Source organism: Salvelinus alpinus, chromosome 6 (assembly GCF_045679555.1).
Source record: "Salvelinus alpinus chromosome 6, SLU_Salpinus.1, whole genome shotgun sequence".
In the NCBI taxonomy this organism is placed as follows: domain Eukaryota; kingdom Metazoa; phylum Chordata; class Actinopteri; order Salmoniformes; family Salmonidae; genus Salvelinus; species Salvelinus alpinus.
The window spans coordinates 39,850,813-39,866,095 of record NC_092091.1 but is presented as its reverse complement, the minus strand read 5'-3'; the positions used below and the strand labels follow the sequence as shown (position 1 = coordinate 39,866,095).

Below are 15,283 nucleotides of genomic sequence, written 5' to 3'. Positions count from 1 at the left end.
CTGCGACCACATTTCCAATCAAGCATAAATTGGCTTTAAACATGGGTCAATGGAACCTGCCTACTGTCAAACATTGGGCAATGCATTACACCAGAGAGGAAGAGGCGAAGCGAGAGGTTTCACTCTTGCCAAAATATGTCAAATATAAGCCCAATTCGGTTTCTATCGGCTTATTTTGGACCTAAACGTTTCGCCTACCTTCCCACTTTTAGAAAAACGACACCCATTGTTAGGGCGGAGACATGAGTATCTCGTTATTATGTACTGATCTCTGATTGCACTCGTCCTTAGTTTGTGATCATTTGGTGCCCTCTGGCGTCATACTATCCACACATCACCTTGCGGATGCGACAATGTGATAATTGTACAGTAGGCTGCAGCTGCAACCCATCTGTGTGACAGGCTATTGTCATCTCCAGAAATGCAAACGTTATTATCTATTTATGAGTCAGACATTCTGACATGGATATTATAATCAACTAAGCTATATGGGGGGCTCGGTAGACTGTGATTGTGAGCCCTTCGCTCGCTTTAGTTGACACAAATCATTATAGCTTCCAACACAATATCTTCAGTTAATCTACCCTCATCGACAATAAACACTAATTGTAGTATTTCGCATAAACTCGTCTTATTCTTATGTGGGAAATGGGGCATGGGCTAAACAAAGGAGATCTTTGTTGCCGTTTGGTAGGCCTGGGTTACGGCACCGATGCCCAATTGCGCGTGAGTGGTGCAATCGCCCCGTAAACACGGACCAATCACAGAGCCGTGCCCGACCAGGGCGGGCGGGGCTTGATTCTTTCTCAGAGACTGGGTGTGTGATCGAATTGTTCAGGACTGGAGACCCAGACGAATAGAGAAATAGGCTACCTGTTCATGGAAATCAAACAGTGATCTCTTATTGTTTGAGAGCCGGACGAGATGTAGGATAACGGTTGGTTTTGTCTGTAAACTGGAGCAATGACCACCACCACCACAATACCTGCGAGGGGTCAAGGATTGGACAGGTGTGTTACCTGTGGAGCGCGTGGAGGGGCTAGCAGATGTGCAGCCTCGAGTTTAGACTGATCGGTCACCCACACCTCGTTGCCTGTGTGTTAGCCCCACATGGATGCTATACCTGGTTGGAACACAAAGCACATGGTAAGCATGCCTGCCTCTCCGAGCCAACACCTTGCCTGTGTCCTCACCTCGGCTTCCCCCTGAGCCCCAGGCTCCACCTGAAACCGTTATTCTGTCGGCCCATTCTAACCGGAGCACCATGGTGAGATGACCAGCCGCTCGGTAATCTGCCAGAGGACCCCATTCTGTGCGTCTTTGTTGGACACACACGATCTGTCTGCCTGCGCTCTGGGTTTCCTTTGTAACAAAGGGTTTACGCAGAGCGGAGTGGACAGGGCAACAGAGCGCCCGGAGTTTGGCTGTGGGGTTTGGCAGCTCTTTGTTGCATAGATGGCAGCGGGACCAGAGCGGCCGGTGGCGGAGGCGCAGCGGCAGGACCGGGAACAACCGCCACCGGAGAACGGCTTCAGGCCGCTGGAGCAGACACAGGCACCTAGGCTCCTGCAGCACGTCGACGGCTCGGTACTACCGTCTCTCGGGGGATTTGGGAAACACCAAAAACAGCTCGTTGTTCTGACGTGGATACCGGCTTTATTTATCGGATTTAGCCAGTTTTCGGATTATTTCCTTTTGGCGCAACCAAAAGGCACGTGCGTACAGCCTCTTGTTAACGGAAGTAATTGGACCGTTGGTTCTTTAAAGTTACCCGTGACCGCCACGAACGGAGACATTGGTAAACCCGTGCCTTACAGCGGCGGCATGGAGTGCGAGTGCAAGGAGTGGAAGCTCGAGCTGCAGACCGGACTCAGTCAGAACGTGGTTACCAAGGTAACGTGTGCTCCATATACCATACCTTCCTTCTGATGATTTCTGCGTCTGAAAATGCATAATAGGCCTAATCATCAGAATCACTAACACTGCATCCTATGCAACTATGGGGCGGGCACAAGCTAATTCTCAAAGAAATGTAGCCTACCCAGCACCATGGACAGCGCATGCACCCAGTCCAGTGTTCAATTCTGTGCCATAGGACTACTATAAAACAGATCACAGTTTTCTCTCAGAGCACACAGTAACTCATCAAACCACTTTAATTTCTCTTTTGACCTGAATTGGCATGATCAAAAACACACTGCACTCTGGAGTGTAATTATCCATGCAAGCTAATTTAGTTATTCAGTGTTTAATGTGATATATGTGGCAGTGTAGCCTCTGTGGTGCTGATGAGAGCAGGGAATGTGATTATTCTACGATCCATCATAGAAGAAGAGTAGGTGTAGCTGTCTCTTGTTACCCCAACACGTGAACCAGCATATGAGCAGGTTTGACAAACAATCAATTGAATCTTAAACTTCTATGAGATAAGGTTTCAGTGTGTGTGTTGGGTTAAAATAGCCATTAGATACACCTATTACAGGCTGTGTCTTTCTTAATCTCACACTGCCCGGGCCACTGCAAACTTATCACTCATACCCAATGATCATCTTTCTCTTTCCCTCTTATCCTCTTCCTCTCTTTCCCTCTCTCTCTCTCCTTCCCTCCCACTCTCTCCTCTCTTTTTCTCTCTCTTCCCTCTATCTCCATCTCTCTCTTCATCTCTCTCAATCCCTCTATCGCTCTTTATCATCACTCTCTCTGCTCCCTCTCCCCCTCCGGCTCTCTCACTCTCTCTTCCTTTTCTCCCTCCAACTCTCTATCACTCTCTTCTCTCTCTCTGTCCCTCCATCCCTCTATCTTTTCCTCCATTCCTCTCCCCCTCCTCTTCTCTCACGCCCTCTGCTCTGGAACAAAGCTGGGGGCTCAGCAGGGTGTGAGTCACTGTTAAACAGCCATACTCTTTCTGCTTGACATCACACACACGAATGCACACATTGAACGTAAGCACAGACCCACACACACAACACAGACACGCACACACACACACACGCATACACACACACCTTCACAGGCCTCTGTTCCCAAAAGCTGTTTTAAATGAACTACACCATTGTGTGCATTGACACAAAACATAGATTTTCTTATTATCTGATACTCATGAACACAGACAGGCTCTGTGTGACTTCAAACAAGACCAGGTCCAAAACATGGATATACACACTAAAGCTCTCTCACTCTCAATCTCACTCTCAATCTATCATTTTCTATTTCACACACACACACACACACACACACACACACACACACACACACACACACACACACACACACACACACACACACACACACACACACACACACACACACACACACACACACACACACACACACACACACACACAGTATCTCTGGTTCCCTTGTGGTGCATGTTTGAATGGTACACGTGAGATTACAACATGTTTGCAGACTCAAACTCCATATCGACCTTCATGAATAATCAACACATTCAGAGCATAGCAGAGGGAGAGAAAGAGAGAGGGAGGGGTGAAGAGTGCGAGAGGGAGGGCGAGAGAGCAAGGGACAGAAAGAGATAGAGAAAGAGTGTGTGAGAGACAAAGGGAGAATTAGAGAGAGAGAGAGCGATAGAGCAACGGGAGAGCGAGTCAGAGGAAGAAAGAGACAGACAGACAGACAGACAGACAGACAGACAGACAGACAGACAGACAGACAGACAGACAGTGTTGATAAATCACATCACTCTGTGCTGTCAGTGCCTTCCATCGGCACACAGGTTCTCAGGGTAAAGAACTCCAACCAAATTGTGCACAGGGATCTTTTAGTTGTGTCTCTATTCTCTAACGAATGACTCATTGCTCTTTCTGTTGTGGTGTTTGCTGTGGGATATAATGCCGTTGATAGATATATGGTGTATGTTTGTCCCTTTCTCTTTCTTTCACCACCAAATTAAAAAAAATCTTACCATGAAATGATCGATTTTGGTTGCATTAGGAACTAGTGGAATTATAAGAGGGGTGGGGGGAAAAGGTAATACAAAAGACTCACAACCAATAAGAATGTTTGAGGTATTATTTCCTATTGTTAACAATATATTTAATTTCCTCTCCCTCTCTCTCTCTCTCTCTCTCTCTCTCTCTCTCTCTCTCTCTCTCTCTCTCTCTCTCTCTCTCTGCAGTGGAACTTGGTGTGTGATTCAGCCTGGAAGGTTCACATCGCTAAGTTCTCTTTCCTGGTGGGATCTATCTTCGGCTACCTGGTGATGGGAGTCGTAGCCGACTGGTACACTACCCTGCACTGTCCTCTTCTTCCATTTCACATCTGTGGCTGCATCCCAATTGTCCACATTTCTCCCAGTGTATGCACTTGCACACTCCCTGTCATGGATTCAAAAGCATCCGATTGGTGTAAGCATTAGTTGGAGGGAGTTTTCAAAATGTTCACTGTAGATCCATGACAGAGAGTTTGCAAGTGTACACTTCTGGAAAAGGATGGAGAGTCTGAACACAGACTCTGTGTGTCAGTTTCAGACACATCTGTGTCTGTATCCCACTCTGTGTCTGTATCCCCTTCTCCCATACATCTCAGAATAGAGCATCGTCTTGTGTTAAAACACCCACTCCTCTCCGTGCTGAGGTTGTTGATGAGCTGTAGCTATAGCAACAGAGGCTATAGAATAACTGGTTCACAACTCTCTGACCCAATGACCTGCTGACCTCTGAACCAGGTTGTCAGGGGAAACAGACTGTAGAGGATCGGAATGTTCTCTTCCAGACAAAAATACTAATTTCTTCCTCTCCACTTCCATTTCACGCCATTTCTCTCTTTCGCTCTGTTTCTCTATGTTTGCCCCCCTCTCTCTCTATGTCTGCCCCCTCCCTCTCTCTCTCTCCCGCCGTCTCCCCTCTCTCTTTCAGGTTCGGTCGTCAACCGGTTCTGATCGTCTCGGTGCTGTTCATGTTGGTGTTTGGTTTGAGCGTAGCGTTCTCCTTCAACGTGACTATGTTCAGCACACTGCGTTTCTTTGAGGGTTTCTGTCTAGCTGGCCTCACTCTCTCCCTCTACGTACTGAGTAAGTACTGTACCTCCACTTCCTGGTATCTACTTCATACTTCCTGCTCTAGACGTTCTGCTTCCTGTTTCCTACCTGTGTCAGATTGATAGATGTGCTTTGGTAAATTAGAGCTTGGTTGGTCCCTTGTTTAAGAAGGTCCTCATAGACTGGGGGGTGTTAATTCGTTTTAAACCTCAATGGTCTCTGAGAAGGTATCAACAATGTCTAATTCGATTAGATACACAGCATGAATAAGATGATTAGCATGAACTATCACTTAATGGACCTTGATGGGGGGACCTTGACAAAGTCTGGCATACTGACACCCTACCCCTTGATGGGGACATCAGTGTTGTCTAGCTTGTCCTTTATCTACAGCTATGCCTGGGATTCTATCCTACTACCCCCTACACCATATACCACCTAACCTCCAACCCCCCACTCATCTCCCTTGCCCCCTAGGCCTTTTATCACCAGAGAGATTAGTCAGTCAGTTTGAGGTTGGGGCTAAGGGGGGTGGGGGGGTTCTATGAAGGTGGTCTTGGGGAAATGGTTTTGAGTCTAAAATGTGATGAATATAGGATTTCTAGTTGAAATGGGGCGGGGGGGTATGCCTTATGATTAACGAGACGTGGTGTGATCATCATAACAACACACAGGAACTCAAGTCATTCTGTTCACCTGATCTAGAACTCCTCACAATCAAATGTCGACCGCATTATCTACCAAGGGAATTCTCTTCGGTCATAATCACAGCCGTATATATTCCCCCCCAAGCAGACACATCGATGGCCCTGAACGAACTTTATCTGACTCTTTGTAAACTGGAAACCACACACCCTGAGGCTGCATTCATCGTAGCTGGGGATTTTAACAAGGCTAATCTAAAAACAAAACTCCCTAAATTCTATCAGCATATCGATTGTGCTACCAGGGCTGGAAAAACCCTAGATCATTGTTATACTAATTTCCGCGACGCATATAAGGCCCTCCCCCGCCCCCCTTTCGGAAAAGCTGACCACGACTCCATTTTGTTGATTCCAGCCTACAAACAGAAACTAAAACAACAAGCTCCCGCGCTCAGGTCTGTTCAACGCTGGTCCGACCAATCTGATTCCACGCTTCAAGACTGCTTCGATCACGCGGATTGGAATATGTTCCGCATTGCGTCCAACAACAATATTGACGAATATGCTGATTCGGTGAGCGAGTTCATTAGGAAGTGCATTGACGATGTCGTACCCACAGCAACGATTAAAACATTCCCAAACCAGAAACCGTGGATTGACGGCAGCATTCGCGTGAAACTGAAAGCGCGAACCACTGCTTTTAACCAGGGCAAGGTGACCGGAAGCATGACCGAATACAAACAGTGTAGCTATTCTCTCCGCAAGGCAATCAAACAGGCTAAGTCCCAGTACAGAGACAAAATCGAGTCGCAATTCAACAGCTCAGACACAAGAGGTATGTGGCAGGGTCTCCAGTCAATCACGGATTACAAAAAGAAAACCAGCCCCGTCGCGGACCAGGATGTCTTGCTCCCAGACAGGCTAAACAACTTTTTTGCCCGCTTTGAGGACAATACAGTGCCACTGACACGGCCCCCTACCAAAACCTGCGGGCTCTCCTTCACTGCAGCCGAGGTGAGTAAAACATTTAAACGTGTTAACCCTCGCAAGGCTGCAGGCCCAGACGGCATTCCCAGCCGCGTCCTCAGAGCATGCGCAGACCAGCTGGCTGGTGTGTTTACGGACATATTCAATCAATCCTTATCCCAGTCTGCTGTTCCCACATGCTTCAAGAGGGCCACCATTGTTCCTGTTCCCAAGAAAGCTAAGGTAACTGAGCTAAACGACTACCGCCCCGTAGCACTCACTTCCGTCATCATGAAGTGCTTTGAGAGACTAGTCAAAGACCATATCACCTCCACCCTACCGGACACCCTAGACCCACTCCAATTTGCTTACCGACCCAATAGGTCCACAGACGACGCAATCGCAACCACACTGCACACTGCCCTAACCCATCTGGACAAGAGGAATACCCATGTGAGAATGCTGTTCATCGATTACAGCTCAGCATTTAACACCATAGTACCCTCCAAACTCGTCATCAAGCTCGAGACCCTGGGTCTCGACCCCGCCCTGTGCAACTGGGTCCTGGACTTCCTGACGGGCCGCCCCCAGGTGGTGAGGGTAGGTAACAACATCTCCACCCCGCTGATCCTCAACACTGGGGCCCCACAAGGGTGCGTTCTGAGCCCTCTCCTGTACTCCCTGTTCACCCACGACTGCGTGGCCATGCACGCCTCCAACTCAATCATCAAGTTTGCGGATGACACTACAGTGGTAGGCTTGATTACCAACAACGACGAGACGGGCTACAGGGAGGAGGTGAGGGCCCTCGGAGTGTGGTGTCAGGAAAATAACCTCACACTCAACGTCAACAAAACAAAGGAGATGATTGTGGACTTCAGGAAACAGCAGAGGGAGCACCCCCCTATCCACATCGACGGGTCAGTAGTGGAGAAGGTGGAAAGTTTTAAGTTCCTCGGTGTACACATCACGGACAAACTGAATTGGTCCACCCACACAGACAGCATCGTGAAGAAGGCGCAGCAGCGCCTCTTCAACCTCAGGAGGCTGAAGAAATTCGGCTTGTCACCAAAAGCACTCACAAACTTCTACAGATGCACAATCGAGAGCATCCTGTCGGGCTGTATCACCGCCTGGTACGGCAACTGCTCCGCCCACAACCGTAAGGCTCTCCAGAGGGTAGTGAGGTCTGCAGAACGCACCACCGGGGGCAAACTACCTGCCCTCCAGGACACCTACACCACCCGATGTCACAGGAAGGCCATAAAGATCATCAAGGACAACAACCACCCAAGCCACTGCCTGTTCACCCCGCTATCATCCAGAAGGCGAGGTCAGTACAGGTGCATCAAAGCAGGGACCGAGAGACTGAAAAACAGCTTCTATCTCAAGGCCATCAGACTGTTAAACAGCCACCACTAACATTTAGCGGCCGCTGCCAACATACTGACTCAACTCCAGCCACTTTAAAAATGGGAATTGATGGAAATTATGTAAAAATGTACCACTAGCCACTTTAAACAATGCCACTTAATATAATGTTTACATACCCTACATTACCCATCTCATATGTATATACTGTACTCTATATCATCTACTGCATCTTGCCATCTTTATGTAATACATGTACCACTAGCCACTTTAAACTATGCCACTTTATGTTTACATACCCTACAGTACTCATCTCATATGTATATACCGTACTCTATACCATCTACTGCATCTTGCCTATGCCGTTCTGTACCACCACTCATTCATATATCTTTATGTACATATTCTTTATCCCTTTACACTTGTGTGTGTATAAGGTAGTAGTTGTGGAATTGTTAGGTTAGATTACTTGTTGGTTATTACTGCATTGTCGGAACTAGAAGCACAAGCATTTCGCTACACTCGCATTAACATCTGCTAACCATGTGTATGTGACTAATAAAATTCGATTTGATTTGATTTGATTTGATTTGAAATAGTTTTGTTGTGTACTATGCATGTGTTTGTGAATGTGTAGCCTCGCATTTGCAAAGTGGATGCTGTCTTTAGATTGGCTTTGTTTGGGTGTTTGTCTCAGAAGGCATCAAACAAAGGACTGTCAACAACCTCTAAGTCATGTTTTCTCTGTGTGTGTTTGTGTGAGGTCATTGTTACCAGGCCGTACTAGAAGAGCGGCTGACAAAGCTTTTTTTCCCCCATCATGACTTCTGCTAAAAACTCTGCCATTACATTTTTTTCACCTAATCAGGTTCTTTCTCTAATATCAGCATTTCTTAACCTGTTAAACTCTTGTTTGGGCCCTGTACAGGGCCCTGCAAGAAAATAGAAAGTTACATATAATTTGAAAGCTACAGCCCTTGTCTTTTTGGAAATGTTATTAAAATCTTAGTGCTAGCAGCTTCTCTCAACATCATGTGATATCCTACTGATATCTAGTGGACAAACTGTGAATTGGACAGGGGATATATTTACATCAAGGAGAGACAAAAAATGAAGGCATGGCAAGTTGCAAAAAGGTAAAAGATCAAACTTTTTTTGGAACAGTAAAATGGGGATTAAAAAAAAGAAGTACATTTCAGGTTTCTTTGGACCGGCTGTATCTCAGACTCTTATCTTCAGCCCCACAGTTCTTACGCTTCTAACAGTACTAAGCATGTGTTTGTAGGACATACAGTGCCTTCGGGGAAAGTATTCAGACACATTGACTTTTTCCACATTTTGTTACGTTACAGCCTTATTCTAAAATTGATTTAAAAAATGTCCCCCTCATCAATGTACACACAATACCCCATAATGACAAAGCAAAAACAGTTTTTAGAAATGTTTGCAAATGTATATAAAAAAACAGAAATATCACATTTATATAAGTATTCAGACCCTTCACTCAATACTTTGTTGAAGCACCTTTGGCAGCGATTACAGCATGGAGTAAAAATAATAATACAAAAACTCTGTAATCTACATACAATACACCATAATGAGATAGAAAAAACAGTTGTATTGAAATTTTAGCAAATGTATTACAGATAATTAACAGAAATACCTTAGTTAAAAAAGTATTCAGACCCTTTGCTATGAGACTCAAAATTGAGCTCATGTGCATCCTGTTTCCATTGATCATCTTTTAGATGTTTCTGCAACTTGGAGTCCACCTGTGGTAAATTCAATTGATTGGACATGATTTGGAAAGGCACACACCTGTCTATATAAAGTCCCACAGGTAACAGTGCATGTCAGAACAAAAACCAAGCCATGAAGTCGAAGGAATTGCCCGTAGAGCTCCGAGACAGGATTGTGTCGAGGCACATATCTGGGGAATGGTACCAAAACATTTCTGCAGCATTGAAGGTCCCCAAGAACAAAGTGGCTTCCATCATTCTTAAATGGAAGAAGTTTGGAACCACCACGACTCTTGCTAGAGCTGGCCACCCGGCCAAATTGAGCAATTGGGGGAGAAGGGCCTTGGTAAGGGAGGTGACCAAGAACCCGATGGTCACTCTGACAGAGCTCCAGAGGTCCTCTGTGGAGATGGGAGAACCTTCCAGAAGGACAACCATCTCTGCATCACTCCACCAATCAGGCCTTTATGGTAGAGTGGCCAGACGGAAGCCACTCCTCAGTAAAAGGCACATAACAGCCCGCTTGGAGTTTGCCAAAAGGCACCTAAAGGAATCTCAGACCATGAGAAACAAGATTCTCTGTTCTGATGAAACCAAGATTGAACTCTTTGGCCGGAATGCCAAGCGTCACGTCTGGGAGAAACCTTGCACCATCCCTACCATGAAGGGTGGTGGTGGCAGCATCATGCTGTGGGGATGTTTTTCAGCGGCAGGGACTGGGAGACTAGTCAGGATCGAGGGAAAGATGAACGGAACAAAGTAGAGAGAGATCCTTGATGAAAGTCTGCTCCAGAGCACTCAGGACCTCAATCTGGGGCGAAGCTCCGGACCGCAGACCGTCACTGGAGGCTCCGGAACGTGGATCGTTGCCAGAGGAACCGGACCGTAGATCGTGGCAGGAGGCTCTGGATTGAGAACCCCTGCTGTAGGCTTTAGATTGCCGACCGTCGCTGGAGGCTCCGGACCGCAGACCGTCTCAGGAGGTTCTGGACCGTAGACCGTCTCAGTAGGTTCCGGACCGTAGAACGTCTCAGGAGGTTCCGGACCGTACCGTAGAACGTCTCAGGAGGTTCTGGACCGTAGACCGTCTCAGGAGGTTCTGGACCGTAGACCGTCTCAGTAGGTTCCGGACCGTAGACCGTCTCAGTAGGTTCCGGACCGTAGACCGTCTCAGGAGGTTCCGGACCGTAGACCGTCTCAGGAGGTTCCGGACCGTAGACCGTCTCAGGAGGTTCCGGACCGTAGACCGTCTCAGGAGGTTCCGGACCGTAGACCGTCTCAGGAGGTTCCGGACCGTGGCCCGTCGTTGGAGGTTCCATACTGTGAAACGTCGCCCGAAGCTCTGGACTGGGAACTGTCGTCGGAAGCTCTGGACTGGGAACTGTCGTCGGAAGCTCTGGACTGGGAACTGTCGTCGGAAGCTCTGGACTGGGAACTGTCGCCGGAAGCTCTGGACTGGGAACTGTCGCCGGAAGCTCTGGACTGGGAACTGTCGCCGGAAGCTCTGGACTGTGGAGGTGCATTGGAGGCCTGATGCGTGGGACCAGTACAGGTGGCACCGGGCTGATGACACGCACCTCAGGGCGAGTGCGGGGAAGAGGCACAGGACGTACTGGACTGTGGAGGCACACTGGAGGCCTGATGCGCCGGACTGGTACAGGTGGCACTGGGCTGATGACACGCACCTCAGGGCGAGTGCGGGGAAGAGGCACAGGACGTACTGGACTTTTCTGAAATTGCTGCTGACGCATATTCCGCGTTATTTATTGGCGTCAAATTTCAAATCAAATCGTATTCGCACAAGCACCGAATACAACAGACCTCCCCGTGAAATGCTTACTTAGGAGCCCTTAACCAACAATGCAGTTGTCAGAATATAAGAGTTTTGAAAATATTTACAAAATAAAAAATACAATTTTAAAAGTAGCACAATAGAAAAGGCTACATACTGGGGGTACCAGTACCGAGTCAATGTGCGGGGGTACAGGTTATTCGAGGTAATATATACATGTGGTAGGGGTAAAGTGACTATGCATAGATAATAAACAGTGAGTAGCAGCAGTGTAATAAAAGGGGGGGTTCAATGCAAATAGACTGGATAGCCATTTTAATAATTGTTCAGCAGTCTTATGGCTTGGGGTAGAAGCTGTTAAGGAGCCTTTTGGTCCTAGACTTGGTGCTCCGGAACCGTTTGCTGTGGGTTAGCAGAGAGAACAGTCTATGACTTGGGTGGCTGGAGTCTTTGACAACATTTTTTCCCCCTTTGATAACCGCCTAGTATTGAGGTCCTGGATGGCAGGAAGCTTGGCCCCAGTGATGTACTGGACCATACGCACTACCCTCTGTAGCGCCTTACGGTCGGATGCCGAGCAGTTTCCATACGAGGCGGTGATGCAACCAGTCAGGATGCTCTCGATGGTGCAGCTGTAAGACTTTTTGAGGATATGAGGACCCATGCCAAATCTTTTCAGTCTCTTGGAGGAATAGGTGTTGTCGTGCCCTCTTCACTGTCTTGGTGTGTGTTGTCCTGGCACCACACTGCCAGGTCTCTGACCTCCTCCATTGTCAGGCCTACCACCGTGGTGTCATGGGCAAACGTAATAATTGTATTGGAGTCATGCTTGGCCACGCAGTCGTGGATGAACAGGGAGTACAGGAGGCGACTAAGCACGCACCCGAGGGGCCCACGTGTTGATGATCAGTGTGGCAGATTTGTTGTTGCCTACCCTTACCACCTGGGAGCAGCCCGTCAGGAAGTACAAGATCCAGTTTCAGAGGGAGGTGTTTAGTCCCAAGGTCCTTAGCTTAGTGATGAGCTTTGTGGGCACTATGGTGTTGAACGCAGAGCTGTAGTCAATGAACAGCATTCTTACATAGGTGTTCATTTTGTCCAGGTGGGAAAAGGCAGTGTAGTGCGCAATTTAAATTGCATCATCTGTGGATCTGTTGGGGCGGTATGTGAATTGGAGTGGGTCTAGGGTTTCCGGGATGATGGTGTTGATGTGAGCCATGACCAGCCTTTTAAAGCACTTCATGGCTACAGATGTGAGTGCTACTGGTGGTAGTCATTTAGGCAGGTTACCTTGGTGTTCTTGGGCTCAGGGACTATGGTGGTCTGCTTGAAGCATGTAGGTATTACAGCCTCGGTTCAGGGAGAGGTTAAAAATGTCAGTGAAGACACTTATCAGCTGGTCCGCCGCGCATGCTGAGTACACGTCCTGGTAATCCTTCTGGCCCCGCAACCTTGTGAATGTTGACCTGTTTAAATGTCTAACTCACATAGGCTACATGAGCACACAGTCTTCCGGAACAGCTGCTGCTCTCATGCATGCTTCAGTGTTGCTTGCCTCGAAGCGAGCATAGAAGGCATTTAGCTCGTCTGGTAGGCTTGCGTCACTGGGCAGCTCACAGCTGTGTTTCCCTTTGTAATCCTTAATAGTTTGCAAGCCCTGCCACATCCGACGAGCGTCAGAGCCGGTGTAGTAGGATTCAATCTTAGTCCTGTATTGACGCTTTGCCTGTTTGATGGTTCGTCTGAGGGCATAGCGGGATTTCTTATAAGCGCCCGGATTAGTGTCCCGCTCCTTGAAAGCGACAGCTCCAGCCTTTAGCTCAATGCGAATGTTGACAGTAATCCATGGCTTTTGGTTAGGATATGTACGTACGGTCACTGTGGGGACTACGTCATTGATGCACTTATTGATGAAGCCGGTAACTGATGTGATATACTCCTCAATGCCATCGGATTAATCCTGGAACATATTCCAGTCTGTGCTAGCAAAACAGTTCTGTAGTTTAGCATCTGTGTCATCTGACCACTTCCGTATTGAGCGAGTCACTGGTAATTCCTGCTTCAGTTTATGCTTGTAAGCAGGAATCAGGAGGATATAATTATGGTCAGATTTGCCAAATGGAGGGCTAGGCAGAGCTTTGTATGCATTTCTGTATGGAGTAAAGGTGGTCTAGTTTTCCTGCGTTAAATTCTCCGTCCACAAGGAGTGCCGCTTCTGGATGAGAATTTTCTTCTTTGCTTATGGCCTTATACAGCTCGCTTAGTGCGGACTTAGTGACAGCATCTGTCACTATTTGTGGTGGTAAATAGACAGCTACGAAAAATATAGATTAAAACCTTCTTGGTAGATAGTCTGGTCTACAGCTTATCATGAGGTACTCTACCTTGGGTGAGCAAAACCTCAAGACTTCCTTAATATTAGAGATCGCGCACCAGCAATATTAGACACACACCACCATCCCTCACCTTACCGGAGGTAGCTGTTCTGTCTTGTCAATGCACAGAAAACCCAGCGAACTGAATATTATCATGTCATCATTCAGCCACGACTAGGTGAAACATATATTACAGTTTTTAATGGCCCGTTGGTAGGATAGTCTCAAACGGCTCTCATCCAGTTTATTCTCCAGTGATTGCACGTTGGCCAATAGGACAGATGGTAGAGGCGGGTTACCCACCCGCCAACAAATTCTCAAAAGGCACCCGGATCTGCTGGGATTTGGGCCTGGTCCGCGAGCAGCAGTAAATTCTTAGCGTCAGACTTAATGACAAAATCTTTGTCCAGGTGAGTAATCGCTGTTCTGATATCCAGAAGCTCTTTTTGGTCATAAGAGACGGTAGCAGTAACATTATTTACTAAATAAGTCATTAATTTTAAAGTTTTTGCTTTAGAGCTCTAACTAAGATGTTTGGTGCAGTATTTTTCAAGGAAAAAAATGTGCATGAAAACAAGTCGTCTATCAACAAAGACTTTATTGAAGAATCCCTACTTTTGACCAATTACTGACGGAGGGGCGAACACTTCGGCTCCGAACTTTGGCTTGCCTCCAGAAACATTTTTGTGTACCTGAACAGCCCAAAGAAACCTCACCGGAGTCTAAAACGAACAAAATGTCACAAAATGTCGTCATAAAATATGCACAACTGTTTCGGCTGGGAAGCATGCAGATGCCTTTAGAGCCTAGGCGAAGGTGAACACTGCTGCTTTGTAGAGGAGGACCTGGTCATAAAGGCTGTGCAAGTCCAGGGTTGAGTGGTGGGCCAGGTAGACGTTGGGTTTTTGAGGCAGTCATGGGAATGCTTGCATTTACCCGCTGTATGGTAGCAGGGTGGAAGTCTTTTCATAGGTCTATCTCTCTCTCTCTCTTCTCTCTGCAGGTGATCACTTTCAGCCTTAGTCATAGGATTGCCTCCTTGTGAAAGGAGAAGGAGGGGAACAAGACCAGGGGGAGGGGGAAGAGGACAGGGCAGGGGTGGGAGCTTTTGAGGGTAGAGCCACTTCAGCTGAGAAGAGAGCAGTGGGGGAGGGAGGGAGAGAGAGGGATCAGCCTTGGGAAGAGCAGAGGAGGGGAGGGAGAGCAGAGGAGGGGAGGGAGAGCAGGGGAGGGGAGGGAGAGCAGAGGAGATTAGGAGAGGAGGGGAGGAGAGAAGGGGGGTCAGTGAGGTAATCAACACAAGAGGAGTCTTTCTCCCTTTAAGCTGGAACAAAAGTTCCCTGCCTGACTCACATTACTGTGTGTTTGTTTGTTTGTGCGTGTGTGTGTGTGTGCCAAAT

At 47.5% G+C, this 15,283-nt stretch overlaps 1 protein-coding gene across 1 annotated transcript in view; it reads left to right on the top strand.

The window, feature by feature from the left end:
- The first annotated feature begins 814 nt into the window (after nt 1-814).
- Nucleotides 815-15,283, top strand: part of LOC139578674 (solute carrier family 22 member 23-like) — a 30,779-nt gene continuing 16,310 nt past the window's right edge. Inside the window, exons 1-3 of the mRNA XM_071406602.1 lie at nt 815-1,893; nt 4,136-4,239; nt 4,875-5,029. Of these exons, the coding sequence (XP_071262703.1) occupies nt 1,456-1,893; nt 4,136-4,239; nt 4,875-5,029 (697 nt within the window). The 5' untranslated portion in view covers nt 815-1,455. The remainder of the gene's footprint in view (nt 1,894-4,135; nt 4,240-4,874; nt 5,030-15,283) is intronic.